Consider the following 25,511-nt stretch of genomic DNA (forward strand, 5'->3'; position numbering starts at 1 on the left):
AGGAAGAGAGGTACAAGGTGATTAGAGATTATTGAGAAAAATCTAGTTAACAGGAAACATAGCACATAAACCAATCAGTACTAAAAGTTTTCCTGAGATACCTGCAATTAATTAAAATACAAAATGTTAAAAGGACATTTCCATGTTATTAAAATTTTTTGAAGCGACTAATGATCAGAAGTCATTACAGCATCCACATTAATGTGAGATTAACCTCAGATACTACTGGCTTAATAAAAACATGCAAAATAGAATCACAGAATCATAGAATCAGCTGGGTTGGAAGGGACCTCCGAGATCATCAACTCCGACCCTTGATCCACTACCACTGCGGTTGCTAGACCATGGCACTGAGTACCACATCCAGTCTTGTCTTAAAAACCTCCAGGGATGGAGAATCCACCACTTCCCTGGGCAGCCCATTCCAATGTCTGATTACCCTCTCTGTAAAGAAATTCTTTCTAATATCCAACCTAAACCTCCCCTAGCACAGTCTCAACATCCCTTCCTCTCCCTCTCTGCCCTAATTCCACATCATTCAAACCAGCTCTGGTTAGCACATTTATTTCTTCAGCTTGCCTGAGCCTGGTGAAGAGTCTGGACAGTTGCAAAAGCTGTCCACAGATTATCACTCATATAGGTGCCCATCTACCTCTGAGTATATGACCCAAAGCAGCGGCCCCAAGGAAGTGGCTCCATGGAACAGCATGTCAACAAGGCAGACACCCACAGAGCTGCACACCCCTGTGCGGGGTGGTGCCTGAGCTTCATACCCCAGCTGCACAGGGCTCTGGGCTGCTTAACCCTCCACTGCCACATGCCACCTCCCAGGGCCACCAACCAGCCTCCAGTAGCAAAAATTCGTGATGGAATATAACTCTGTGGGGTTTTTTAGTTTATATTTTTTTAAAGATAGGAGCTGCACTGAAGCCCCCTGAGCCTCTGGACAGAGCTGGATTTTGTACACAGAATAACTTAAAAATCAGGTCTAACTTGGAATGAGAAAGTACAAAGGGTATGTACATGTTTTGTCTTCAAGACACATACAACATTTGTTTTCCAAATATAGAATTTTATTCATTTTTCTCTTCTTGGATAACAGGAGCAGGTCAGGGGTTTCAAATGGAGTATGAATGTGTGACTACAGAAAGGTCTTGACTGTACTATATATAATTTCCTAATTCTCTCACGACAGTTCTTTCTTAGGAAAAGACTGATTTCTTTTCAAACTCCTCTTTCTTAGCACATGCTGAAGTGATCTCATACTCACAGATTTTCTTTCAGTTTTCATCTTTCTTGTTCCTCATAAAATTTGCACCGAAGTTTTCACAGGAAAGTAACTACTTTGCAATAGAGACACCTAATTGTTTTGAAAGATTATTTTTTTTTAATTAGCTGATTTTATTCTTCAGGTAAAAACTTATTTTTTAATGAAATTTTATAGGCCATTAATCTAATGCAGATTCATGAGACGCAGGAAATTGGTTAACTTAAAAGAGCAGCTACTGTTCATGCTCTATAATTGCTCTTCATCAGAATTGTCAAAGATTTTTAATATGCAGTTACCACACAAATTAAAAGCTCTTATAGTATGTCTCCATTTAAGAGGCCATCATTCCACAGTGTCATTAGCTGCTATTAATATTTCAATTAGAGAGCATCACACACTCCCCTGAAGAAATGCACAACTACTCACAAAAAAAGTCCCACTATTGATAATGCTCCAGGAGTATGACACAAACATCCTATTTTCATTCCTACATTTAATTATCTTCTATTAATAGCTTGCCAAAATTATAATGGAGATTAGCTTCATTCATAGAGAAACGTGCATCTTTGTTGACCAACACCTTCCAAACGTCCTGCTTCTAAAAAAGGGAGGTGACAGCTGCAGGGACTACACTGCCCTTCTGCACAGCCATGTTACAACTTCACTCTTCTACCAGGTATTCAAATGGGCTGATAAATCATAGTGCACCCTGTCAGTCCTTCTCAGGACATCAGCCAGAACTATCAGCACTTTTCGGGCATCAGTGCTAGCATAGACAGGCTTTACACCTGCTTTTTGTTGCATCTGACCAGATGATTTAGCTCAAATATCATGGCTCTGCAACAGCCAATTTGATGTGAAATATTCTTTCAAGGCACGACTCCCTTCTCTTCTTTGAGGAAAAAAACAACAACAAAAAAAACCCCAAAACTTTGTTTATTATAATAGACCTTATAGTCTCGTTTTCATCACACCAAGCTGATAATTAGCTTCTAGGAAAGCTGATATACCTGGAGCCACCTCTCAAAAGATGGACCTTGCCTAGCCAGGGAACCAGTGACAGGACCAGAGGAAATGGCCTCATGTTGTGCTAGGGGAGGTCTAGACTAGATACTAGGAACAATTTCTTCACTGAAATGGTGGTCAGGCATTGGAATAGGATGCCCAGAAAAGTGGTGGAATCACCATAACTGGAAGTGTTCAAAAAACATGTGGATGTGGCACTTGGGAACATGGTTTAGGGGTGAACATGATGGTGTTGGGTTAATGGTTGGACTTGATGATCTCAGAGGTCCTTTCCAATCTAAACAAATCTATGATTCTAAGTCCACAGACAGCCATTAACTATACACAGCACTTTTATTACACCTTATGTTAAACAGCAAAAAGTTACACTTATGTTTAATTTCTTCTGGACGCTAAATAATTTAAATCATTTGAATGAAGATTTCTTTTTGAAAACCATAAAGGAATTTAGCAATTTAAATATATCAGGGGGAGGAAAAAAAGAGCTTGAGGAATAAAAGCCCAAGAGCTTGCACTGGCTTGTTTGGCAGCTCTCTTCTCTTTCTAATATTTCTCTCTCTAGGGCTTTCTCCATGAATATACAAGGAATTTCAAACACATGCCTTATACTGTGCACTGACTTTTAGGTGATTTGAGGGATTCCAGCCTTACATCTCCATCAACACCCCGTAACACATGGTGTAAATCGCCAGCCCACTCACACTCAGTCCTCCAGTGGGGCTTTGCCACCAGTGAGGACCTCTCAGAAAAAAATCTCGGTGATGCAGAAGGTAAAAGGTGCACAGCTTCTTGCAGGGAGAGAAAAGCGAGCCCCTCCCAACTCTGTAAGCTGCACCAGCAGCTACTGCAGCCCTTACATCAGCATTTCTTCTGTTATTGCATTTGAAGCTTTGCAACTTTCCATATAGAAAATCCAGCAGTGATGAGGGTTACACCACCTTCATTTTGGCCATAGTACTACCTCCCTCCCAAGGTGACTAGGACATCTAGCCACCATGTCTGTGTTCTCATGCAGTATGTGACAAGCTCTGCTATACTGGCAAAAGCACATACTCTGCTCCAGATGCAGTTACCAGGATCCCCTGTTTTGCCTGGGGAAACAGAAAACATTCTTTTACTGAATAAACTGTCCAGTGAGTGCTGCCCTGCTAATCTATGTGGTACCTTTGCAGGGGAGTGCTTTGCCCAGCGTGGCAGTACACCAGCACAGCCAGCCCCACGCAGGTTTACCCTGGAGAAGACAAGTGGTCAAGCTAAAAAACAGTAGTTGCAGTTGAACCCTAGGCAGACGGGAATGCTGTCAATACAAAGAGAGACATCTAGAAAAACTCACCAGGGTCATACCACCTACACTCCTGTGACAGCAGCGGCGTTTCTCCGGGGAGCACGGGCACTTTGCCAGCCCTCTGTTTACCCAGCCCTTTTCCTATGGTGCACATCAGGGACTGGGCAGGAAGAAGAGATCTCAGTATCTCACCCTCTAAACCGGGACCGGCCAAGCCAGAGGAGCACGCTGCAAAGCCATTTTGACACAGACCCCGATGCACTTGCAAGGAACAGATCATGCCTGCAGAGAGGTTGCCAGCAGAACAGCCACACCAGCCACACTCTGCCCACTGAGCCACCATGGTGGCTCCCAGCCTTAGTCCCTGTGACCACAGCCCTCATGCTGGCTGTCAGACTGCACTTGTAAAGATGACTTTGTCCTTTACAGCCAAGAGTGGCAGCTTGGAAGAATCTGAACTGAAAAACAGTGCACCTCACTGCTAAATTACATTCATTTTCTGTATAATATGTGGGTATGTATATGTTTTTTCTTCTTTTAAGGAACAATATTAGTACTCTAATAATTGGATTAGAAGACTGGGGAAAAAAAAAATCATGGTTTTCACTTGTGTCTCACTAGAATATGAATAGCAATAATGGGTAAGCACTGAGAAAAAAATTAAATCACTCTAAAAATGGAGGTGAAAGAGATGGATAGAAGATATGCTTAACAGCAAAAATCCCAAAAAAGGTCATTACATTAGTACATAAACAAGTAAGCTGATACGCCACTGTAAAATAACCCTAACAGGGCCATACTCAAGCCGAAATCCAGGCCTCAATGTTGCCCACCTATTTTATTGTTTTACACCCCCTTTCTTGTATCTTCAAATATCTCTTTCGTCCTTGGAGTGCTGGATGATTACACATAATGACTTTAACAGATTGACTGCAAAAAAGAACCCATGAGAAACAACAGGAAGAAGACATGTCTACAACAAAGTGCAAAGAACTCTGCTAGTGCCTACTAGGCACTACTAATGGCAGCATCTGCAGCTCTCAAAACTTGCTTCTGACTCAAATTAGTTGCTCTTTAAATATCTGTATCATATAATTAGGAAGTACAGCATCATCGAGAGAACATTTCTTGACCTTTTTCCTACTAATTTTCAGCAGACTATTTAATGTTAAAATCATACACCATGCAATGCAGTAACTCCAGTTAGGAATGCGCAAGTAAGACTGGCATATAGATGGTACTATTAATTAGCATGAAAGCACTCCAGTAGGCATATTAGATGATATCTGTATTCAATTGGATGACTTTATTCATTAACAAGATGTTATTTTGGAAAAATATGTCCAAGAAGTCCTTGTATATCAGCTGTAAGAAGCATTTCATAGCACAAATGTTCCATTTCCAGTAATAGAGGTTATATCTAACTGCCAGAACACCAGTACTTACTGCTCTGTAGACACTCTGTTCACTGGGACACATTCAGTAAAAAAAACAAGGTCATCTCTTCACTGTGTCAGTCCTGGTTTGCAGAAAATGTAGTGCCAGTAATGCTTTGTTTGCTAAGTCCTTTCATTCTGCGTAATAGGTAGACTGTTGCAGCCTTTATAAGCCATTTGCAATGGCACCACTGAACTTTTTTTAAAGAATGACGTCTGATGCCAACTCATCTGTAATTTCCTCAGCCGGGACAGGTTGACATGTTTGTAAAATACTGTTACACAGAACTACCTGTTTCTGTTTTAAAAATAACCTTTCTAGAACAGAGAATAACTTCTGGGTTGGCTTTGTAAAGAACACAGCCTATGGGCCCTAATATCAGCTATTTTGGTACAAATGTCTAACAGAGCATCACCCCCTCCTGCTGCAGCACACCACACCCGGGTAGCTGGAGGTGCCCCTCGCCTGCAGCGTAGCAGGTTAAAAACTTAATCTCAAACTCACTGAACACTCATAAGGCTCATTAACTTCAGTTCCTGGTTTGTACACATGAAAAACCCAGTGTGAGACGCAAAGTCAGGAGGTGACCAAGCTTAGCTTTCCTTTGGTGTGACCTCATTTTCTCATTCCGGTGAAGCTCATGTCACAGAGGGTAACTCAGTGCAGAGCTTATCGAGGTAACTATTTCCTCATAGAGTCGAAAGGGTGTTTAGTTACATCAACCATATTACTAGTGTGCCAACAAGGAAAATAAAATGTTGTAACTGTCCCCTCAAGATCCTCCTTCAGAAACAAGTGCAGTGCATTTTTTTAGGTCCAACTTTTTTTTTCTCTGCAGGCTAATTTAAAATATTGAGCAATGTTAGCAATCATGGTTTTAGGCACTCCCTCAGATGGCAAAATGACCATGTCCCAGAAAGCATACTCTGGCAGAAAACAGGCACACTACAAAAAGCAGAAGTGTATCAGAGCCAAGCACTCTTACTCAGCTTTACACAACTGAGACACTGTTTTGGATAGGATGGGGGATGTAGTTTTCTTGCCCAGTGAATTTTCTGTGAAGTATCAAGCGCCTCCTAGCAGAGTACAAATACAGTGAAGAGAAAACAAACGTCATCATTTTATTTAAAAACTATTTCACTTTCTTTTTTCTTAAAAGCAATCCTGATATGAAGCAAAACTTCACTGCTTTTTATGGTTATTTGCTTTAGGAACTGTAGCTGTCAAAGACTTTTTTCCTCACTGCCAATATGCCCATTTGAACCTTGCTATATTCTACCACATTGCAGCTTTAATGCAGTAATTGATACAATATGGTAAAGCCACAAACCCAAATCACTCTGTCTGTAATGACATCTGTAATTTAGAAACTTAAGGAGGGGAAGCTTAAAACTGGCAAGCAACAGTTGCTGAAAACACGAAGGGAGGACTGCATGGGTACATTTTTACTCCATAACTACGCAAATCTTGAACCTTGCCCTGTCTGTAAGGCAAGGCACATAATCTTAGTGACACTGTTATCAAAATATTTCTGAAGAATGCATTTGTTCAATGCATTAAAAGCTTTAACATGACTGAACTGAATCAAGAATTACACGTCGGGGCACACGGAACTTCAACACTACTCCAGCACTGCATGGGGAAGCCCCAGGTAAAGCATTTGTGGTGGGGCAGTATCTGCATGCTCTAAGCAAACTGACATCTTACTTATGTACTACAAAAACATCTCTAAAAATAACATAATGGGGTCCATGGATTCTTCCTCCTGCCTTCTGGCCTTGCAAAACATTACAAGGGTGCTTCAGCACTCACATATAAACCAAACAAGACTTCAGGTTGTGCAACTTGTCCCACACAGGCAGCCTCATAGTGGAGTCTGCACCAGGTCCTGCGTGACTCAAGACCCTCATCCATCCAACTGCCCTGTCAGTAAAGCTCTTATATTCCTTAGCCGAGTTTCTACAACCTCCAGCACCTTCAGCTGAAGTGTGGCTGAGTGGAATTTGGTTAAACAACTCTTTTTATGATGTAAAGGAACAATTACATTTTCTAGCTCATTTTCTTGAGTTGCAGCATCTCATCATTAGCACGAGATGTTACTGCTAACAGAGTTTGCTCTATGACCTAAACAAGCAGATCTTACTCCAAACAGCCCCAAAACCACAGGACACTGAGTGACTGGAGAAGCTCCTATTTGCACAACCAGCTAATGCTCGGGGTTAAGTATCACACTTACTGGTACAGTGCTGAACTTGAAAGCAAAAACCAGGTATCCATTGCAAAGATATCATCTGCCCATCTTCAGACCTAAATGCCCTACTTGCACAAACACAATCCATCATCTGGCTCTGAAATTCATCAATGCTTCAGCTGTATGAGCACAAAGCAAACACCCAACCTTCCACCTATAATACTCGACACCTCCTTGCCTTCTTTCCTTTGTTCTACATTAACAAGGGAGAACAAGTTCCTGTTTATCAAAGAAGGAAGGACCAAGCAATAGAAACGCTCATTCACATCTGCTGAAACTGTTGATTTTATGCTTGTTGCGACTAAATCATCTAAACTGAAACATCCTCACAAGCAGAATAATGACTAAATAAAAGAAGGTTTTTCCTTCACCTATACACTCACTGGAATACCACGGGTCCATTTCCATCTTGCTACAATGCAGATAATGGCAGAAAATGAGATGCTTACATTTAAGCCTTTTACTCAGAATTTCACCTAAAAATGTATTTATTTACACTTCACATTCTCCCATATTTTGGTAGAATGCAGTTGCAATTGCCTCCTTCAACAACAGAATAATTTAGACTTTCAGCTTATGAGTTGTGGGGGGAAATACTCCTCTTACTTTTGAAGCCCACCTATATTTGGGAGGTCAAGTCTTAAAATAAGTCATTTTAGACAGAATGATTCTACGGATACTAACCTTTGAAGCATAACAGAAGACAAAATGGATATATGGAAACCAAAAAGTTGTGGTTTGCATTTAAAAAAAAGCATCACATACGCAGCCCACCTCAAAATACCACTATTTAAAGAAATTTAAAGAGACACACTTGTGATGCCAGCATTTCTGGTGGTTCTGAAGGCAGATCCATGCAAAATGGATCGCTTTCAGAGATTAAGTCCCTAAATATATATTTAGACAGCTAACTTAAGGAGTTAGTGCAGAGACTCTGCAGGCTCCTTTTTAGGCCACGATTTGTATCGTTTTAATCTTAGCCTAAAAATAAATATAAAATGAATGAATAATTTTGTAGTCTAAGTGTTTGCAAACTTATCACTTGGCAGTGCCACCTTCTGTGCAATCTTCTTCTCAGGGCGGCCAACCAGCCCAGGGAAGTAGTAACATCAGGGGAAAAGCCCTGGCCCATCCCCTTCCTTCAGGCATGTGCAGACCAGAAAGCAGCCCCAGCAACACAAAAACACAGGGAAAACACTCTGGAGGAATCTGTTTTTCTCTCTGCAGAGCACAGCAACTTTCCTAAACAGCTAAGAGAAAGGGCAGAAGTGCAGCCAAGAGACCAACTCTGCAGACTGAGCTGATCGCCTCGCTGCAGGAAGAGCTCTCTGGGTAAAAGAAGAATTTTATCTTCCATCAGCTCTAACATGCATTGCCAAAAAAGGCACAAAAAGCATATGCCATGGTCTTAACAACTGACAAATACTGTCATGTATTATCTCTGAATTTGTATCTCCAAAAAGAATTGTGAAATCTTTGTGAACACTGATGAAGGGGAGGTGGGGTGGCATGGGCAGGGCATGAACAAGGTGGTTAATCTGCTTGAAAGACTACAGCAGAACTAGTTCACGGGAGTGCTTTAAGTTCACCTGGGCATTGCATCATACTTTCAGAGACACCATGCACAAGGCTGTGCTTTTCTCACTTAGTTTCTCTGACCAGGCATGCAGAAATCTCCTAGCAGAAATGCCAGTCCTGTATTCACACCACCACGGGGTAAACTTCAGATCATCCTCAACCCACTGCTCATGCAAACCACTCAGCAAATCATGTACAGCACAAGTACACTTCTGCCTACTATCACCATGGCTTCAAAGCACGCAGGTCACATTCTCCTGTTCTTACACTTTGAATCCAAGAGCCACACAGAAATAACACAGCAAAGACCAGCACCAATGTACTTACTCCCTGCCCAGGAAATAAAGTGGGGCTTAGAATTAGGGACTAGAAGGGATACATGCTGCATATGGAAGGCTCCACTCATCCATAAGACTGGCTTTCTCACCACAGCACTTGCTCCCTTGGAACCTACCAGATTTATGATCAGTAGCAATTGCATGTGCATGTTTATCTGTGGCAGATGAATGTGTCAAAGTATCATTCAGAAAAAGCCCCCTAAACCCAGGCTCACACATGCTAGAGGACAGGTCACAGTAATAGTTGCATCTCCCTTCTTCTCCAACGTCTTGTTGCTGTAAACTCCTCACCGGCCATTTGGGAGAGCAGGGTTTTGAAGATAACAGAGCTCATTGACAGCAGCATGGAAACACCAAAAGGTGTTTTACAGAGTTCTAAAATATCAGATTACAGGAAGGTTAGTAATTTAGTATTTTTAAGTGCTGTCAGCATTTCAGACAGGAATTGGAGGGTCCTGGTAAAATTTCAGTATTTTCCCTAGACGGACCCATTTCTTATCTGTTCCCATCAATAAAACAATTGCATTTTTCACATCTAACTGTTGTTAAATTTCATCTGTTCATATAAGTTCTGCTGTGTGCTCAAGAAACTACAATTTGGTGTCAAACCACTGGGTGCATCCCAGAGCACAAACTCACAGCAAACCGCACTTCCACCCATAAACCAGAACTATGCATTGTTTGCAAAACCACTTTATTTTTCTCTCTCACACACACATCAGAAAGCCATGTTTGAGAAGATGAAGATTCACACACACATCACAAGGTTATGTTTGAAAAGATGGTTTCCCTTGGAGAACAGCATTTATGACATGGGATGGGATGTTTCTGGTATGAGCTTTCCTGATGCTGACTTGACATCTTCCTTGTTATGATTGCAAATTCCTAGCACTGTAAACCTGATGACTCATGAAAAAAAAAAGTACACAAAAAAAGCAAAAAGAAAAAAAGGGAGAATGAAACCCTTTCAATAGCAGTATCCATAAAGACAGAGTGATAAACTGAGACATAAGATGTCTCAAATTTAAAAGCAGGGCAGTATCCATTGGAGAAATAAAAGACAAATTTATCATTCCTAGCTGCAAGTATTTGGGGACAATGAATAGACATAAAATTGTAGGTAATGAAAGAAATCACCTTTTTAAAAATAACCTTATTCTACTACTGCTTATTCTATGCTATTGGTCATTATGCTTTTGACTCTGAGGATAGTTTCCTTGCTGTGCTGAGCTCAATTCCCCAGCATTTTCCCCCTTATAGGCAATTTTAGTCCAACTGAGCAGTGTGTCCAAGTGTACATCACTGTGGAGAGAGGAATCACTGGCTCTACCTTTTCACACCATGGCACAGGTGCCGTAGCCTCAGTGGACTGGAATAAGAACCTAGTTTAAAACTAATTTTAAACTGAGTTTATCCGCTCTCAAAGAACAGTCTCTCTGTAAGAGAAGAAACACTGGGGAGCTGGGCTTCTCCTCCCTGCTGTTCCCACCCGGCACTCTGCTCACACAGGGCCGGGGAGAGGAGACAGGACAGAGGATTTGGAAAACTCAAGTCACTGGAAATAAGTGTGATGCAAGGAAACCAGCACAGTGTGCAGCAGGTAATAGTCTTCTCAACATCTCTGAAAAAATCATACATACAATCAGCATTTCACAGCACTGTGGACGTCAGCATCACTTCTGTGAACACTAACCTTTTCTTCTGGCAGCAAGGGAAATCTGTTACACCACTCAGTGTGAAAATGTCAATATAAATGCTCAAAAAGATTAAATTTTAACATTTCAGAGTTCTAAGGGACTGTCATTTGGAAATAGTTGCTCCAACAGCCTCTGAATTTTTAAAAAGATATAAATCAAATTTTATTACTAGTTTTAAAACACAAGGTAAGCCAAAAGACAGTGGCTTATTTTTTATTTTTTCCAGGTTTTTTAATACTAAAGTCAATTCTCTTGTGGCATTTTAACCCAACTGCAAGGGCACTGAAAATGACTGCAAAAGCAGTAAAAATCTATTTAATTGATTTTTATCATTCAATTTAAAGGAAATGCTTTTGCATGTAAAATGATAGCACTATAAACAGCAACTTCAGGGATGTTTTGAAATTCTAGTTTAAACAGTATCAAATCATTAGACATGCTTCACTGGCATGCTTTTCAGGCAGATATAAAATTATGTTGCATCTTTAAGTTCTCTCTAGTGCACCAAATAATATTACTAAAAAACCAAAACCAATTTCGGTAATTTCCCTGCATCCACTCAAAATAAAAAATGTCTTGAATTTAGCAGAATATTAATTTGGAGGAGATACAATAAGACAGACCATAGTCTTGTCCTAGAAAAAAAAGAAAAAAAAAGCCACAAAACTTTTGTGACCAGGAGACTCCTCTAAGCAGAGTCAAAAAGACAGCCTAGACTAGATAGCACTGCACCACCAGAACTGGGATCACCAGACCTTCAGAAAGACATCATCCTCTGAGAAGAACACTCAGCAATGGAGACCATTGAAGAGAGAAAGAAGGGTGTGCAAAGACTAAAATGCAATTCTTCCAGCATAAAGTTTCCTTTACCCAGTTGTCACGGAATATGTAAAACACACTACTTTTGTGCTTGTACCCATACACTTCCCTTCTTTCAGAAAAGATGTCCCCAGGCAGCCCTTTTTTTTTAAACTGTCACACAAAAACGACAAAATCAAGAACTGCATGTCACTTTTAAGTTTTCAGAAGGCCTATAAAATATTACAAATAACCAATTTGTGCTTCTTTTGCTCTTAATATTCCTGCCTGTGTGAAAAATGCTCCTGTAAAGCTAATTGGACACCAGGACATCGATTAACGAAAAACCTTCAAAATTATCTAATACACTGCTGCAATAGAAACTTAAAATAATCCACCCTTTCCATAAATAATGCAGAACTTTATTGCCTTCATTTAAACCAAAGCATCTCAGACACAGTTCGCTGGAAAAATTCACCTTTTCAACTTGTTTGATTCAGGCTTTTCTTTTTTTCTTCTCATAGTCCTTGATGGCAGAGAGAGGTGAAATGTGTGCAAAGATTGGTCAGACAGACAAAACTCCCTTTACTTATGCTGCTACCCCAAGAAACCTCACTTAGGCCCAATGAATTTTAATCCTGAATTCACAATACTTAGATGGTGACAAAAGACAATTCATCTTCTTTTGACGTAAAGTACGTACTTTGAGAGCCCGTTCAAAAATTCACTTTTGCAGCATGAAAGCACTCAAAAGCCGAAGTTTGTTCCTTTATTGCCCCTCCAAAAAGATGTCTCTGCTGTACCAAAAAGGAAACATTAGGCTGTGGATTTAAAGTAGATGTCAAGAAACACAAACATAAAGCTGACTTAATAGCGTAGTTTGGAAATGTGTTCTGGGCCCACCCTTGGCAGTAACACCGGGGTTTAGCTCAAGTTGTAGCAATATTTCAATTTTGGTTCTCCACCCAAATAAACAACAGAAAATTATGTTGATAAATGAAAAACACCACACATATTTAAGCGAGAGAAACCATCTAAACTTCCAACATTTTTCATCCTCTTTTTTTTTAATCCAAAAGATTTGTACAGCATTTTTAAAAAATAACTTACAAGATCAAAAAGAAAATAAATGCATAGCTTCAAATCCTTAGAATATAACTTTCCCCTGTAGCGGTAGAGTTCAAAGTCATAAAGTGCTGCAGATATGAACACACATCAGACAAATAATCTAGTAACTAACTTATTTTTCTCATTTATTTAACAATATTCCAGGCTTAGAACATTAAATAAAAATCTCACAGACGATGGGTAGGACTAACAATGGTTTTGCTCTTTTTTTTTTTTCTTTTTCTTCTCCTTTTTTTAAAAGAATGCTGAGACACATCAATTGAACTGACTACAATTTTATTTTGGATACCAAAAAATAAAAAGAAGCTGGAAGGAAGAGAGTAGTGCACTGCACTGATCTCAGTACAACTGCTCGTAAGCGTCACCATATACGTTTAGCCCTAGGAGGACAAAGATGGAAACAATGCTGCCAAGAGGGGTAGGCCAAGTGCAGACCAGGGGAGTGGTGGTCTGCGCTCTGCCTTGGCTGTGAGGGCATGGCTTTGCATTATGCTCACGTAAGGAAGGATCCACACACCTCGCACTAGCATGTGCGCAGCAACTTGAGGGCTAGCAGTGGTGGTAGCAGTGGAGGTGGAGCAAGCAAGAGCAGCTGGTTGGTTCTCAACAGACATAAAAACCCAAGAGGTCTTCCTGGCAGGCTGCTAGGGTGTCACAAGAGCTCAGGTATCTCACTCTCTTCTGTAATTTGATTTTGCTGCCCTCACAGATAGGCCTACATACCTGTGGGAGTTTAAGCCAAGCCTGCGTTTTGCACCTTGGGCAATCACATACACCTCTTCAGTGGACATGGAGAGTAGCAATATTCAACAGGATGCACAGTGCGGGTACTTTGTACAAGTGCAAATCAGTTTTCAGCCACACCACCTGCTAAATGCACTTTTCCTGGGCTTAAACATGCTGTGTAGTTTGCTATTACTTACTTCACTGTCCCTTCACTCTAACCTCTGCTCTTCCTCCCCACCCACCTGCCCATTCCCAGCACCTAAAAAGAACACAGAGGCCTCAAGCTTCCAAGAACTATTAAACCTAAACATAAATAGTTTGGCAATATATTCAATTCCATTGCTATTCTCGTTTTTGTACGTTCCTGCTGCCTGTGCCCTTTTTACAACCAAACGTCCATGGGTGCCACCATGATTAAAAAATACTTAACTTTCTTCCTCCAGAACAGTAACAGTCAGTCTTCAACAGACCTCTCTCCAGAAAGATTGTGCTCAACATAGTTGTAGACTGAGGTGAGGAAAGGTGAGACACCAGTAACAGAAATAAAACCCCAAGCAAACCTTGACTGTAAGTGGAAAATGCCAGGAGTCCTCCACTGCACCTCAGAGAAAAAAAGACTACTCTGTATCTAGCATAAACTCTAATTTTGTTTATGACCTACAGTATTTCATAAGAAATGTGGGGTTTCAGGTTGGTTTTCTTTCTTTTTTCTTGTTTGCCAAGTTCCCAAAAGGTCTTAAAACACTGATGCTTAGAGACACAAAGGGAGCAATTACAATACACGGCTAATCAGAAACAGCACTCAAACATTAGACTGGATGGGACTAAAGTCCACTCTACAAACTGAATCAAAAAGAGATAGGAGAAAAAAGAAGTTTTTAAGTGCTAACAGAGTAAGAAACTATTTTAAGGACTCACTAAATACATGTGAGGAAACAGAGGGGTCCCCTTCTTTTAAATATATTTACATAATATTAAAGCTTTTTATTTTGCTTTTCTTGCCAACAAAATTTTCTAGCTACCCTGGGCAAAGTTCCCATTAAATTAAGATTTTGTAACATAGACAAACTGTCAGACCCATGGTCTGTAGATGTCTCCCTGCCCTCTCCTTCCCTTCTTCCCTCCCTCTGTTGCCTGATGCCTTGCCTGCTTCGCACCACGTGGATCAGCCACAGCATCTGCAGGAGGCACAACGCTGCCTCGACCCCACACTTCATTACCACTTCATAAAAGCAAAAGAGACTACAATCAGGGCTTGCTTAGACACAAAACAAAACAAACAAAAAACTCCACAGTTTTGCCATTTAGCTGCTGTTGTTAAATAGTAAAACTGAACTAATGTGGACACATCAATACCAGTTTAGAAGTGTTTGTAACATTTACACCACACTGGAAAGGAAAATAAATTATCCCAGCATAAATGCATCTACACTACAGCCTATGCCAGCACAGTATCAGTTAAAATAATAATAGATCAGTCCCCTAATCAACAGAATTATACCAGCTGAACTTTTGTAGCATAGACCAGGCCTAAGACATGAGGTAGTGAAAAATCAGGCTCAAGATCTTTTTTCATTCCATAGCATCGATATACTCTAAAAATATTCACTGCTCAGATTTATAGATTTTAAAAATGTTTAAAATCCAAACTTTTAAAGCTAGCATCCTGAGTTACACAGGATTTACAAATGGAGGCATAAATCTTAAAAACTCCCTTGCTTAGGGACCTAATTCAGGAAAATATTTTTATGATAGAAAGCAAATAAGCATGTGTTCGTCTCCCACTGAAGCAAGTGGAAAGGAAGCACATGGGTAAGTGCTTTCTGAAATCTGGGCCACAGTCAGAAATCATGGTCTTTGCAGAATTTATTTCCTCACTCATTTCAGTGCTGTTTAATCACCAGTCATTCATGTTTTAAGACAGCAGGAAAAACACAGACAATGGAAGCTAAATCAAGTTTGTTATAACTGTTCAATATTTACAGCATCATAGCATAAAACAGAAGTATTTTTGGTAACTTAAGACAAATATTTTTTTCTTTGTTATTAAATGTACCGCTGCAGTCCTGTTAAACAAACCCACTGTCTCGAATATTAAAGAAATTGTTGTTTATGTTTACCGAGTCATTTAAATTAAAAATCTGTTCCTGTTCCAAACCCCACTCTCCTTCATCTTCATCCTCTGGTTCTGCCTCGGACCCATTCCGACTGTTTTCGTACAAAAAGATCTGCTCATCCACATGAGCCGGGGCTAACCGGTTTCTCTTTGCACTCACAACATTAGCAGAAGAACCAAAAAGGCGTTCAGGGAAGACCCTTGTGGCCAGAATACACCAGTATTTTTGAAGAACCTTTGGTAAAACTGGAAACAGCGCTAGTCTGTCAGACCACCACTTCAGTGGGTCTTCATTCAAACCGAGGACCTTTTGTGACTTGAAGTTGCTCAACTCCTCAACGATTTGAGCGTGCCACTCCTCCTGGTCTTCAACGCCTCCCGTCTGGCAGAAGATCTCTGCAAGCATGTTGTTGATGACACTAGTAGGAGGAGGAGTGGAAGAGATGATGATTTTTTTCATAGGAGGTTCTTCTGTAACAGTGAAGAATTTCTCTTCAGTCCTAAAGCTATTTTCTTTTACTTTCTCCAGCAGGCTTTTTGCTTCTTCCACCACTCTGTTTTCCACCTGCTGCCTCTCAAAGGCTGAAAGGAAAGGCAGTTTTTTGTAGCGGGGATCCAAGAAAGTTGCAACATTGAGAAACATGTCTATCTCAGGTGTGTGCTGGTAGGTGGTTGACAACTCTTTAGCAATCACCTCCTTTGCCATGCTGATTTCTTTCAAATCATTTTCTTTGATATTCAGGGTAGTATTCAGAAGCATGTGGAGAAGTGGCTTCACCATACTTATTGTGGGGTACTTTGAAGCAGACATCATCTCCGCAACCTGCTTAAAAGGCTGCAGCAGCTCCACCAGCCCTTCGATTGTATTCCACTCACTGGATTCCAGCATGAGGTGGTGGTTGTTGCTGTCCTCCACGAGAACAGCCGCAATGACAAACTGCTGCTCCTTGAGGCGCTGCAGCATAGCGAGAGTGCTTCCCCACCAGGAAACACGGTCGCTTACCAGCATGCAGTGGAGAATATTCTGCTGCTTCTGCTTCTCGCTCAGCATGTACATTGCGACCGTGGACTGCTGAAAATACTCCACCAGTTTTCGGCACCTGGCAAGAAGGCTGCAAAGTTTGGGGAGCTGAAAAGCTTGTTGTATTCCTGTGTTAAAAGTGTGCCCCAAACAAGGCATCTGTACGGGAATATCTAGGAGAGAGCAAGCTTTCACAATGTCTTTACTGTAATCTGTTGTAGCACCAAAGACTTTTGTATTGATCCCCCACTCAATGAACGTTTCATAAAGGACTCGTGTAATAGTCTCTGCAGTATTATCCTCTGGCACTTCAAATGTTTTTAAACACCGTGAGTTCACAGCCAGGCAGTTGGCAGCACTGCTGCTGAGAAAGTGAACCGCAACCGTTACGTACGACCTGTTCTGGTTTTCGCTCCTCCACATGTCTGTGGATATGCCACACCACAGAACCTCCGTCAGTTCTTTCAGCACAATTTCTCTAATAGCACTGTACTTTTCGGGAATAGCTTTTGTACAGAAGTACTTCCGGCTCGGAAGTTCATACCTGGGGTCTGCTGTTCTCAAGAGGGCCTTGAAGGTGGGTTCATCAACAATGGAGGCCGGATACATGCCCTCACAAATTAAGCTGATGACTGCAGATGTCAGTTCCTGATGTTTTTTGTTTTCGTAGTTCTGGTAGGTCTTCATGATGAGGCTATCTTGAACAACCTGCTGTGACGACTCTGGCTTGATCTTTGAAAATGCTGTGGCAAAGGCTTCCCTCATTTGCTCAGTGTTACTTTTCACAAATTCACAGAATTCATCAGGGTGATTTTTCTCAAGGTGGTAGGAAAGGTTGGACGTGTTTCCTGAATAGGCAATTTGTGCCATGCAAATACGGCAGTAGATCTTCTTCCACTGTAATATGCATCCTTCTGCATTGGTATCAAACCCAAAGTACTTCCACACTTTACTCTTTGCTCTTGGGTGAGCCACTAACTTTAGGTCTGATGGGGAACCTTCTAAACTTTTATTCTCCATTGCTTCTTGGCCACCGTCCCACCTTTTGATCCTTCACTCATTAATGAGTACCTGATAAAGGCAGCAAGATAAAGATACAATGAGAAAGCACAAGTTTGACCACACTCAACTATGTGAAATCAGCGTTTCTGTGAATGTATCAAGAAACCTACCTTACAAATTACATTTGCAAATTTCAAGATGAGATTTGCAGGAAGTGTGACCTACAAGAAGCCCAACAGAATGTCAAAAATTAAAAAGGGTTTTAATATATCACATTCTGTGAAACTGAGCTAGAAGACCTGTGTAAATCTTGTTTCTGGAATTACATAATTCTGGGTAGAGAAAGTGTAACCACCAACACAGAGTTGATACATTACTGTCACACAAACTGGTCATCTGCTATAGCATTTTCCTGCCTCTTTAGTTAGGGTTAGACCAACATCCTCTTGCCTAAAAACTACTGAACTTTGCTGTTAACATTTAGTTCAATTGAAACTTGATACTGAAGGAGCAAAAGTTTTCTTGTTTATTTTGAAAGAAGTTTTGCTTGTTCCAGCTTTTGTTTAAAAAAAAAAAAATCTGTGATGCAAATTATAACATTAATCTGCTTCTCTGAAATGTAAAAATGTTTTCTGACTGAAATAAAACGAAAAGGAGCTTGAACCTACATGCAGATCAACAATATATACCTGACACCTTTCCTGTCCCTAGAATAACAGAGCATTATAATTACAGGAAAAGCAGACAGGGAAGCACTAATAAATGTTTTTATCCACATCGGCTGGAAAATAATTTTACTGTATTTTCTTCAAAAGGCTAGAGAAGTCAGGCGGGGGTGACACTCTAGAGATGAGTGTAGTGATAGGGCAAGACTTGGCAATCTGTACCTCAATATCTGCACAGGAAAATGCTTCTTGTGCAAACAGTCACATGCAAGTACATGAGGCCTACAGTGTCTCTGTGCACAGGGCCAGCAGCTGGAGCTAGTTTCACTACATCAAAAAGCCAAGTCACAGCACAGCATGACTGTACGCTGACGCTTCTCTATTTCTTCCACGCCACCGTGACAGCAACAAGATCTTTGCCAGGGCCTTGGCCAGGACTGGGAAGGAGAAGGAAGCTAATCGGTTAAACACAGATACAACCTCCTCCACAAAAATCCAGGGGAAGAGAACAGGAGAGGAACATCAGGAGCATTGGCCTGAAAGCAATGGCATTGCTCCTTCTCTGCTCCTCAGGAGCTGTACCTGCACCCAAGCCCAGAAATCCTCAGCTGGTAAGACTGGCTGGTTGGGGCAGGAAGAAACAATCTGACTTTTTCATGTTGCTGCAAGGGAATATAAATAAAAATAAATGTATTTGTGCAAGCTTCTCTGTTGATGAACATTCTCTAGAAAAGATACTTTTATCTCTGAACTATAGTTGGTATTTAGGAACATTTTCTGAATGTCTTGAATGAAAAACCAAAGACAGGTTGACCAAGACTAAACATATTTATCCAAACAAAGCTGTTGGTTTAGAAGCAGAATGAGAGATGCAGGGCAAGCATTTTATTGGATTTGTTCTGAAGATTTACTTCTGGGTGTAGACATTTTGAGGGAGGGGCAATGTTCTGCCTACTAGCGTGCCTTTTACTGTGATTCATTCAGTGCCTTTAAGTTGCCAAGATAAACTATTGATTCAGCATGGTAATGCTGCCCAATTCCAAAGACATATCAACAGCACCAAGGCATGCAATCCCACAAAAAGTGATGATTTTGAAAGACAAAGTGGTGCAATGTGTAATGATGTAACCCTGCCATAGCATCAGACTGTGCATTGACAAGACATATCAATATATATTGTTATTGCTTTTGAATCCCTCCATTTCAACCCATGACAGGGTGTCTCAAGGAAACATAGAGGCTCATGGCATTTCACTAAACCTTAGTTTCCTCTGCAGTTATCTGGCAATTCCTGAAAGCAAGAAGGAAGGCACCGTAACAAAAAAGTTGATGTGTCCTTAATATCTAAACTTAGTATGACACACCTTGGATCATAAAAAGTTCATCACAGACTGATAAAGTAGAAGTTATTTTAGAGTATGGGAGTGTTACAGACTCACCCTACCCTTCATTCTTATGTATGTTACAGCTTTGCCATTGTTTTCAGATGTATCTGGCACCTGGTGACAGTGGCACAGAGGAGCATTGCCACAGCTAAGGATATGCCAACATAACACAGCCTTTATTATAATGCTGTAAGCCACACTTCAGCTGTCATAATAGCTCAAATATAAACTACTAATCATCCCTGCCTCTCCTAGAGTGTTACACAGTAAAACTGGCATTAACCAAAAACACCACACCTCTCATCTTTCTAAAAGAAGAGGTAAACCTTTCCTTTTTCAGTGAAAGTGTTCCCAGCCTAGTCTTGGCAAGAACAGCAGCAGCTTCAACTCTGAGGCAAGCTGAAGACACCAGTACCTGGTTGAATGAAATCCACTGGGAATGAAGCATCTTGCTGCCTTTGGGAAGTGCCTCAGCTTGTTACAAGGACAGCTGACAGAAATGCTCTCTTTTAGCTTGCTGAACTTTTCCATGGTAAAACAATATAGTCCCACTATGGTTTGCTGAAAAACCTTGTGCACGCAGAAGCCTGCAGGCTACAAACCTGCCTCTTCCTTTCTCCCTTGATTCCCACCCACATGAAACAGAGCACACCTTCGGAGAAGCTGCTGTTTCCCTCACTTCCTCCATGAAGCTGGCTAACACCACCAGCCAGTACTGGGGCTGAGGTTTCCAAGAGCCTGCAGAGAAGATCCTCTGTTGGCTTTGCAGCACATTCATCTGCCACAGGAGGAAAAGGGGGAAGAGTCCAGATTTCCTAGCCCTAGCACCTCATCCCTGTTGTCCCTGGGGCAGACTGTGCTGCCTCCTCACACTTCTCAGACCCCTCTCGTTCTCCTAACACAAATCCATGACTTCCCTCTCCAGGTCAGGCCTTGAGCCAAAATACTGAAACACAAGCGACAACTCATGTCTCAGAGGGCAGTGATGCTACCTTTGCACCAGGCAGGGCTCAGTTTCCCCAGTGTTGAAGAAAATTGGTTCAAAACCCATACGAGAGTCACTTGGATTGTGAAACCAAGCATGGGGATGTGAGAAACGTGGGGTGTGCAACCTTAGGTCTGCCCCCTTGTGCATGCACAGGGATGGCACCTTGTCTACCTACACCACAGGTATCGCTGTCCACAACCCTTGCCTCAGTCAGTACAGAAACAACACAGTTTCCTCACTTCTGAAACTAGCTTAACAACTCTCTCAGGTGTGTGCGTGGGGGAGAGGGTTTAAGTTGCTAGATGCAACTTTATTTTTGCTTGCCATTAATCTGTCCTACCTGGTCACTTCTCTACTCACCTCTGGATGATTTACAACCTTGAACTCACACAGCTTTGATCAGGAATTGCTTGATCTCTCATTGTGGTTTACTCATATAAAGTAAAAGCCTTCGATACATGAATCAAAATTAAAAGATGCATGTTCCCAAATCAATGTTTCGCGATTAACTGTAAAGAAACTGGTTCAAATGACACTGAATAACTAGAAACTGGGGCAAATAAGAAATACATATGAAATTTCAATCACTTTTATGAAGAACAGGAGTCACCTTTAAGGTCTTCTGAACTTCATCCGTATTACTATCTTCTTCAGAGTCAGGTTTCTACACATCGCAGGTACAAAATTTAACTAAAAAGACTTCAAAACTACTATAAAACATTTAGCATGTAGGCTTTCCCTACCAAATTTCAATGAATTATGTACAGTAGAAGAGAGAATGCAGGAGAAAGATGCCAAATAAACTCCTTGAGAAGCTTTTAAAATATGAAAAGGGAATATTTTTATTAATGAATGATTTTTGTTATCAGTAGCATGACTTTCAGTGATCACATTTCCACTATTAATATCCTGGTGTCACAATTAATATTAATTTATCTTTTATTAATCCACTGATTAGATTTGTGTTTTTAAAAAGCTGTTTATATCAAGAACTTTAGTTATGCAGGGCTTTGTTTTTCCCTCCAATTAATTAAGATTAAGCACTGTAAAAGAAGGCAAAGCAGTAATTTCTAATGAAACTATTAATCATTTAAACCATTGAACGTTAACAGAGTTTACACTATATATTGGCAGTTATACCATTTATGCACTTACTACTTGTAAAAATGTTTTAAAGTAAGTTTAACCTAAGTTGCCCTTCATTTCTGCACTTTCCTGCACACTGATTTTAGTTAGCAAAAACAATCACTGACTGCACCCTGATTATTGTCCCAGCTCTGTATTCCTTTCCCTGATCTTCATGATCAGAATTTCAGGTCAACTGAATAGTGAATATTACTGTCTTTTTGGTTTGCAACTAACAACAATTACCAAGTTTTTGCACTGAATCTAGATTTCAGAATTTAAAATGTCCTCTCTCCCCAAAAAGCTGTCTTGAATCCCATCTATAAAAATCAGATAAACTGCAGTAAGATATGACAGAACAGATGGTCACTTTTAAAAGCCACGTGAAAGCACATGTGCCAAGAGCATGCGACTCTTAAGTTAGGGTCAAGAAAAAATAAAAGAAAAATGAAACTAATTTTGTTTACTTGAATTAAAATCCAAGAGCACTTCTTCTCGGCAAAGGTAAGAAAGCAAGCTTTTCTTGGAAAGTTCAGAGGTAGAAGGGTTGCACTGACACCAGACCCCTTCACTCACCCACAGAGCTCAAGGATGAGCCACAAGGCATCCATCTGTTTTAAACCTTCCACAGGAGAGTTGCACCACTGCTGTACAAAGAGTGGGAACTCCAATGAGGAAACTGTAGCCAAGGAAGCTGGGATCAGAGGCACGGTTGGCTCTGCTGCCCCATCCTGCCCTTCCCAGCCCTGCTTTGCCGCTCCAGGCTCTCCCCTGGTAAGGCACTCCGACAATAAAATGCCTGTTCTTCTAAGAATAGATGTAGCAAATATATAGAAAATGTTAAACATACACACCTTTCTAGAGCACAGTCTGAAAAAGTTACTTGGCGTTTTCTTACAGCAACTGTAGTTTACTGATCCAAGCTTGCTCTAACAACACTTCTCCTTTTTGTTGCACTGCCACCGCTACTTTGAAGTTATTAGAGAAACAAGGTTAATTTGGGTAAAAAGGTTCCAGTTGACAAGCTGATTCACTTTTTTAAGCAATGGCTGGACACATCAAGTTGGAGCAAGGCAGCAGGTAACTGCCAAGAGGGAACTTCGTGCGAACAACTAGCTGAGGAGGAAACCACTTGTCCTTGGAAAAAGACACCCGGAGTTGGGCTCAAAGAAAACTTTTCACATCTGTCAGATCTTCCCTGGTCCTACTCAGGTAAATGACGTTTCCCAGGTTGGATCTTCACTGTCTTCCTCTGGCATTTCCAAATTCAACACTTTTTTTTAATAGTAGCTAAGAGCAGATTGCAACAAAACACTCGGGTCACATTTTCGTCATGCCGTTTCTCTGTGGTTCAAAAAAAGATTTGGAAAGTGTTACACACCCTAGGCACAATACCCAGCTTTGCTCTGCCAAGAAACACTAACACTAGAAAAATGCTCAGATGACTTCAAACTGTACACACATCTGTCTTTTCTGTCACCAGGGTCCTCTCGTTTGTTTGGGGGTTTTATTGCTGTCTTCTGAGAATGAGAAAGGGAATCCCAGCAGAAGAATCAAGAATGAAAAAAAAGAAGACAAAACGCTACCCAAGGATGCCACATGTGATGAAATGGACAAATATACTCTTACTTTGTGGTGTGCTATCTCCTCCCCAGTAATTCAGATACTCTATACCAATTTCCTCATCTGCCTCAACTCCTCACTGAAACACTACTTTTTTTACTGTTCCTCTGGTTAAAACTATCGACAGGGCCACAAAGGCTCACTGGCTGCTAAGCAGAGGAAGCTAAAGGCATCGACTTGCATGCAGTTGTACGCTTGCCTCTGATGATAACCTATGCATCCGTCCGGACTGGTTGTTTGCTGTAAGTTTATAAACTCAGAAGCATTTTAAAGTCTGCAAGAGTAATGAGAGGAAGAAGGAAATTGAGACCGCTGTTTTTTCTAGCAAACTCAAAAGTTTGCTCTAGTCAGCATTAAACATGCTGTTGATCCAAATCGGAAAAGTGCAAAAACCTAACTTCTCAAACAAACGACTAACCTGGAGTCCTTTACTAAAAACTACGAGTGTCACTCACTTGTCAGCTTAAAGGCTTTCAGCGAGTGACAGCCGGTATCAAAGCTTTTGGAGCGTAGGTTCATTCCCCTCCTGGAGCGGCCGGGACGGGAAGCCGGAGCCGGCGGTCCCAGCCGCCCCGGCGGGGCGGGGGCACAGTGGGCGGCGGTGGCGGCGGCAGGAGCTGCCCGCCGCTACCCGCCTTCCGAGCACCTACCTGGGCAGAGGGAGGGAGGGAGGGAGCGCCCGCGCGGCTCTGAGTCGAGGTCTGAGGCGACACCGTCAGAAAGCCAAAGAGAGGAAGAGGAGAAGCGGGGACCCTCGGGCGCAGAGCCCCCGCGCCGCCTCCCGAGGCCGCAGTCAGGCCGGCGTGCAGCCAGGCGCCCGGCCCCCGCCCCGCCCCGCGTCCGGGGCGGCCGCGGCCCAGGGGCCGGACGGGGCGGTGGGGCCGGGGCCCGCCGCCGGCAGCGAAGGCGGGGCGCGGCGGGGGCGAGGAGGACGCCCCGCCAGCCGCAGCCCCCCGGGCCGCTGCCCTGGGCGGCCCGGCGGGTCCTGCTCGGCCGGCGGAGGGGAGCGGGGGAGGAGCCCGGCGGTTCCCGTGCTGGGGCCGCCGCGGTGCGTTAGCCCCTGGCCCGCTGCGGCGGATGCGGCGCGGCCCGGCCGCCCCACGTTGCGGCCAAGGTCGCGGCTGCCCTGCCCTGTCCTGTCCTGTCCTGTCCTACCCTGTCCTGTCCTACCCTGCCGGCTGCCCCCGGCCGGGCCGCGCAGCCTCGTCCCGGTGCTGCCCGCGGCGGGAGGCTCGGCAAACTTTCCCCTCTCCGCGGCGGGGGCCGCCACCCCCGGCCCAGAGCCGCCCCGCCCCGCGGCGCCGGCTGTGGTGCTCACCTGAGGCCGGGCGGCAGCGCGAGTGAAAGCGGCGGCGCAGCTGGTGCAGGATGACGCGGAGGCCGATGCAGTACACCCGGAGCAAGGGCACCAGCGCAGACAATAGCGACATGGCCGCCTCCCGCCCCGCGGCGGCGGCGGGCTCGGGGCGCGGCGGGGAAGGCACTCGAGCAGCGGGCGGCCAGCGCGGTGTCTCCGCCGGGCCGGGGGGCGGCGTGGCCCCCACCCACCCACGGAAGGGAAAGCGCCGCCGCTGTCACAGCAGCGCCCGGGCTCGCCGCGGCTCCCGCCCTTCTGGGCATGTGCGGTGGCGGGGGAAGGGAAGGGGCGGCGGCGGGCGGACCGGCCTCGGCGGCGGCAACGACGGGGCGGCGGCTCGGCCCCTGCCGGGACGCCAGGGGAGCTGGGGAGGGGGCGAGGGGCGGCGTGTGCGACTTGACGGGGAGGCAGGGGCGGTGTGACAGCCCGTCCGGTGAGGCCGGCGGGGCAGGGGCGCAGTGACTCGCTGCCAGGTCTGTGGCAGCTACAAGCAGGCAGTGCCCAGGCGGGTCGAGGCACACGGCGCTGCCTCAGCATCCCGTGGCTGAAAGCGCTTATCGGGTTGTCCCACCATTTCCCTTCTCTCTGGCACAGAGGAGGGGCTGCTGCTGACTCCCACGGGCATCGCTGGGGCTCGGCACGGCCCCTGTGACCTTAGGCTCTCGTGGTCTCAGTTGCAGGTGCCAATTTCTCCA

General features: G+C 43.1%; 2 protein-coding genes across 8 annotated transcripts in view; both read right to left on the reverse strand.

Moving 5' to 3' along the window:
* The window catches only part of DHRSX (dehydrogenase/reductase X-linked), a 210,295-nt gene that overhangs the window by 143,250 nt on the left and 41,534 nt on the right, over window positions 1-25,511 (reverse strand). Inside the window, exon 1 of one of the 2 annotated variants that reach the window (XM_032678071.1) lies at window positions 24,778-24,923. The exons of the other annotated variant lie outside the window; for it this stretch is intronic. Within the exon in view, the coding sequence (XP_032533962.1) occupies window positions 24,778-24,889 (112 nt within the window). The 5' untranslated portion in view covers window positions 24,890-24,923. Of the gene's footprint in view, window positions 1-24,777; window positions 24,924-25,511 lie in introns of those variants that run through there. 2 annotated transcript variants of the gene reach the window in all.
* Window positions 12,084-25,511, reverse strand: part of ZBED1 (zinc finger BED-type containing 1) — a 51,041-nt gene continuing 37,613 nt past the window's right edge. The window contains exons 1-4 of one of the 6 annotated variants that reach the window (XM_032678065.1): window positions 24,778-24,846; window positions 22,691-23,180; window positions 17,844-17,894; window positions 12,084-17,742 (exon numbers count right to left, since the gene is read on the reverse strand). In XM_032678065.1, the coding sequence (XP_032533956.1) occupies window positions 15,604-17,691 (2,088 nt within the window). In that variant the 5' untranslated portion in view covers window positions 17,692-17,742; window positions 17,844-17,894; window positions 22,691-23,180; window positions 24,778-24,846 and the 3' untranslated portion in view covers window positions 12,084-15,603. Of the gene's footprint in view, window positions 17,743-17,843; window positions 20,614-22,690; window positions 23,181-24,109; window positions 24,160-24,777; window positions 24,886-25,511 lie in introns of those variants that run through there. The other 5 variants (XM_032678068.1, XM_032678067.1, XM_032678070.1 and 2 more) reach the window with 5 other exon arrangements.

This window comes from Chiroxiphia lanceolata, chromosome 2 (genome assembly GCF_009829145.1).
Source record: "Chiroxiphia lanceolata isolate bChiLan1 chromosome 2, bChiLan1.pri, whole genome shotgun sequence".
NCBI classification, from domain to species: Eukaryota; Metazoa; Chordata; class Aves; order Passeriformes; family Pipridae; genus Chiroxiphia; species Chiroxiphia lanceolata.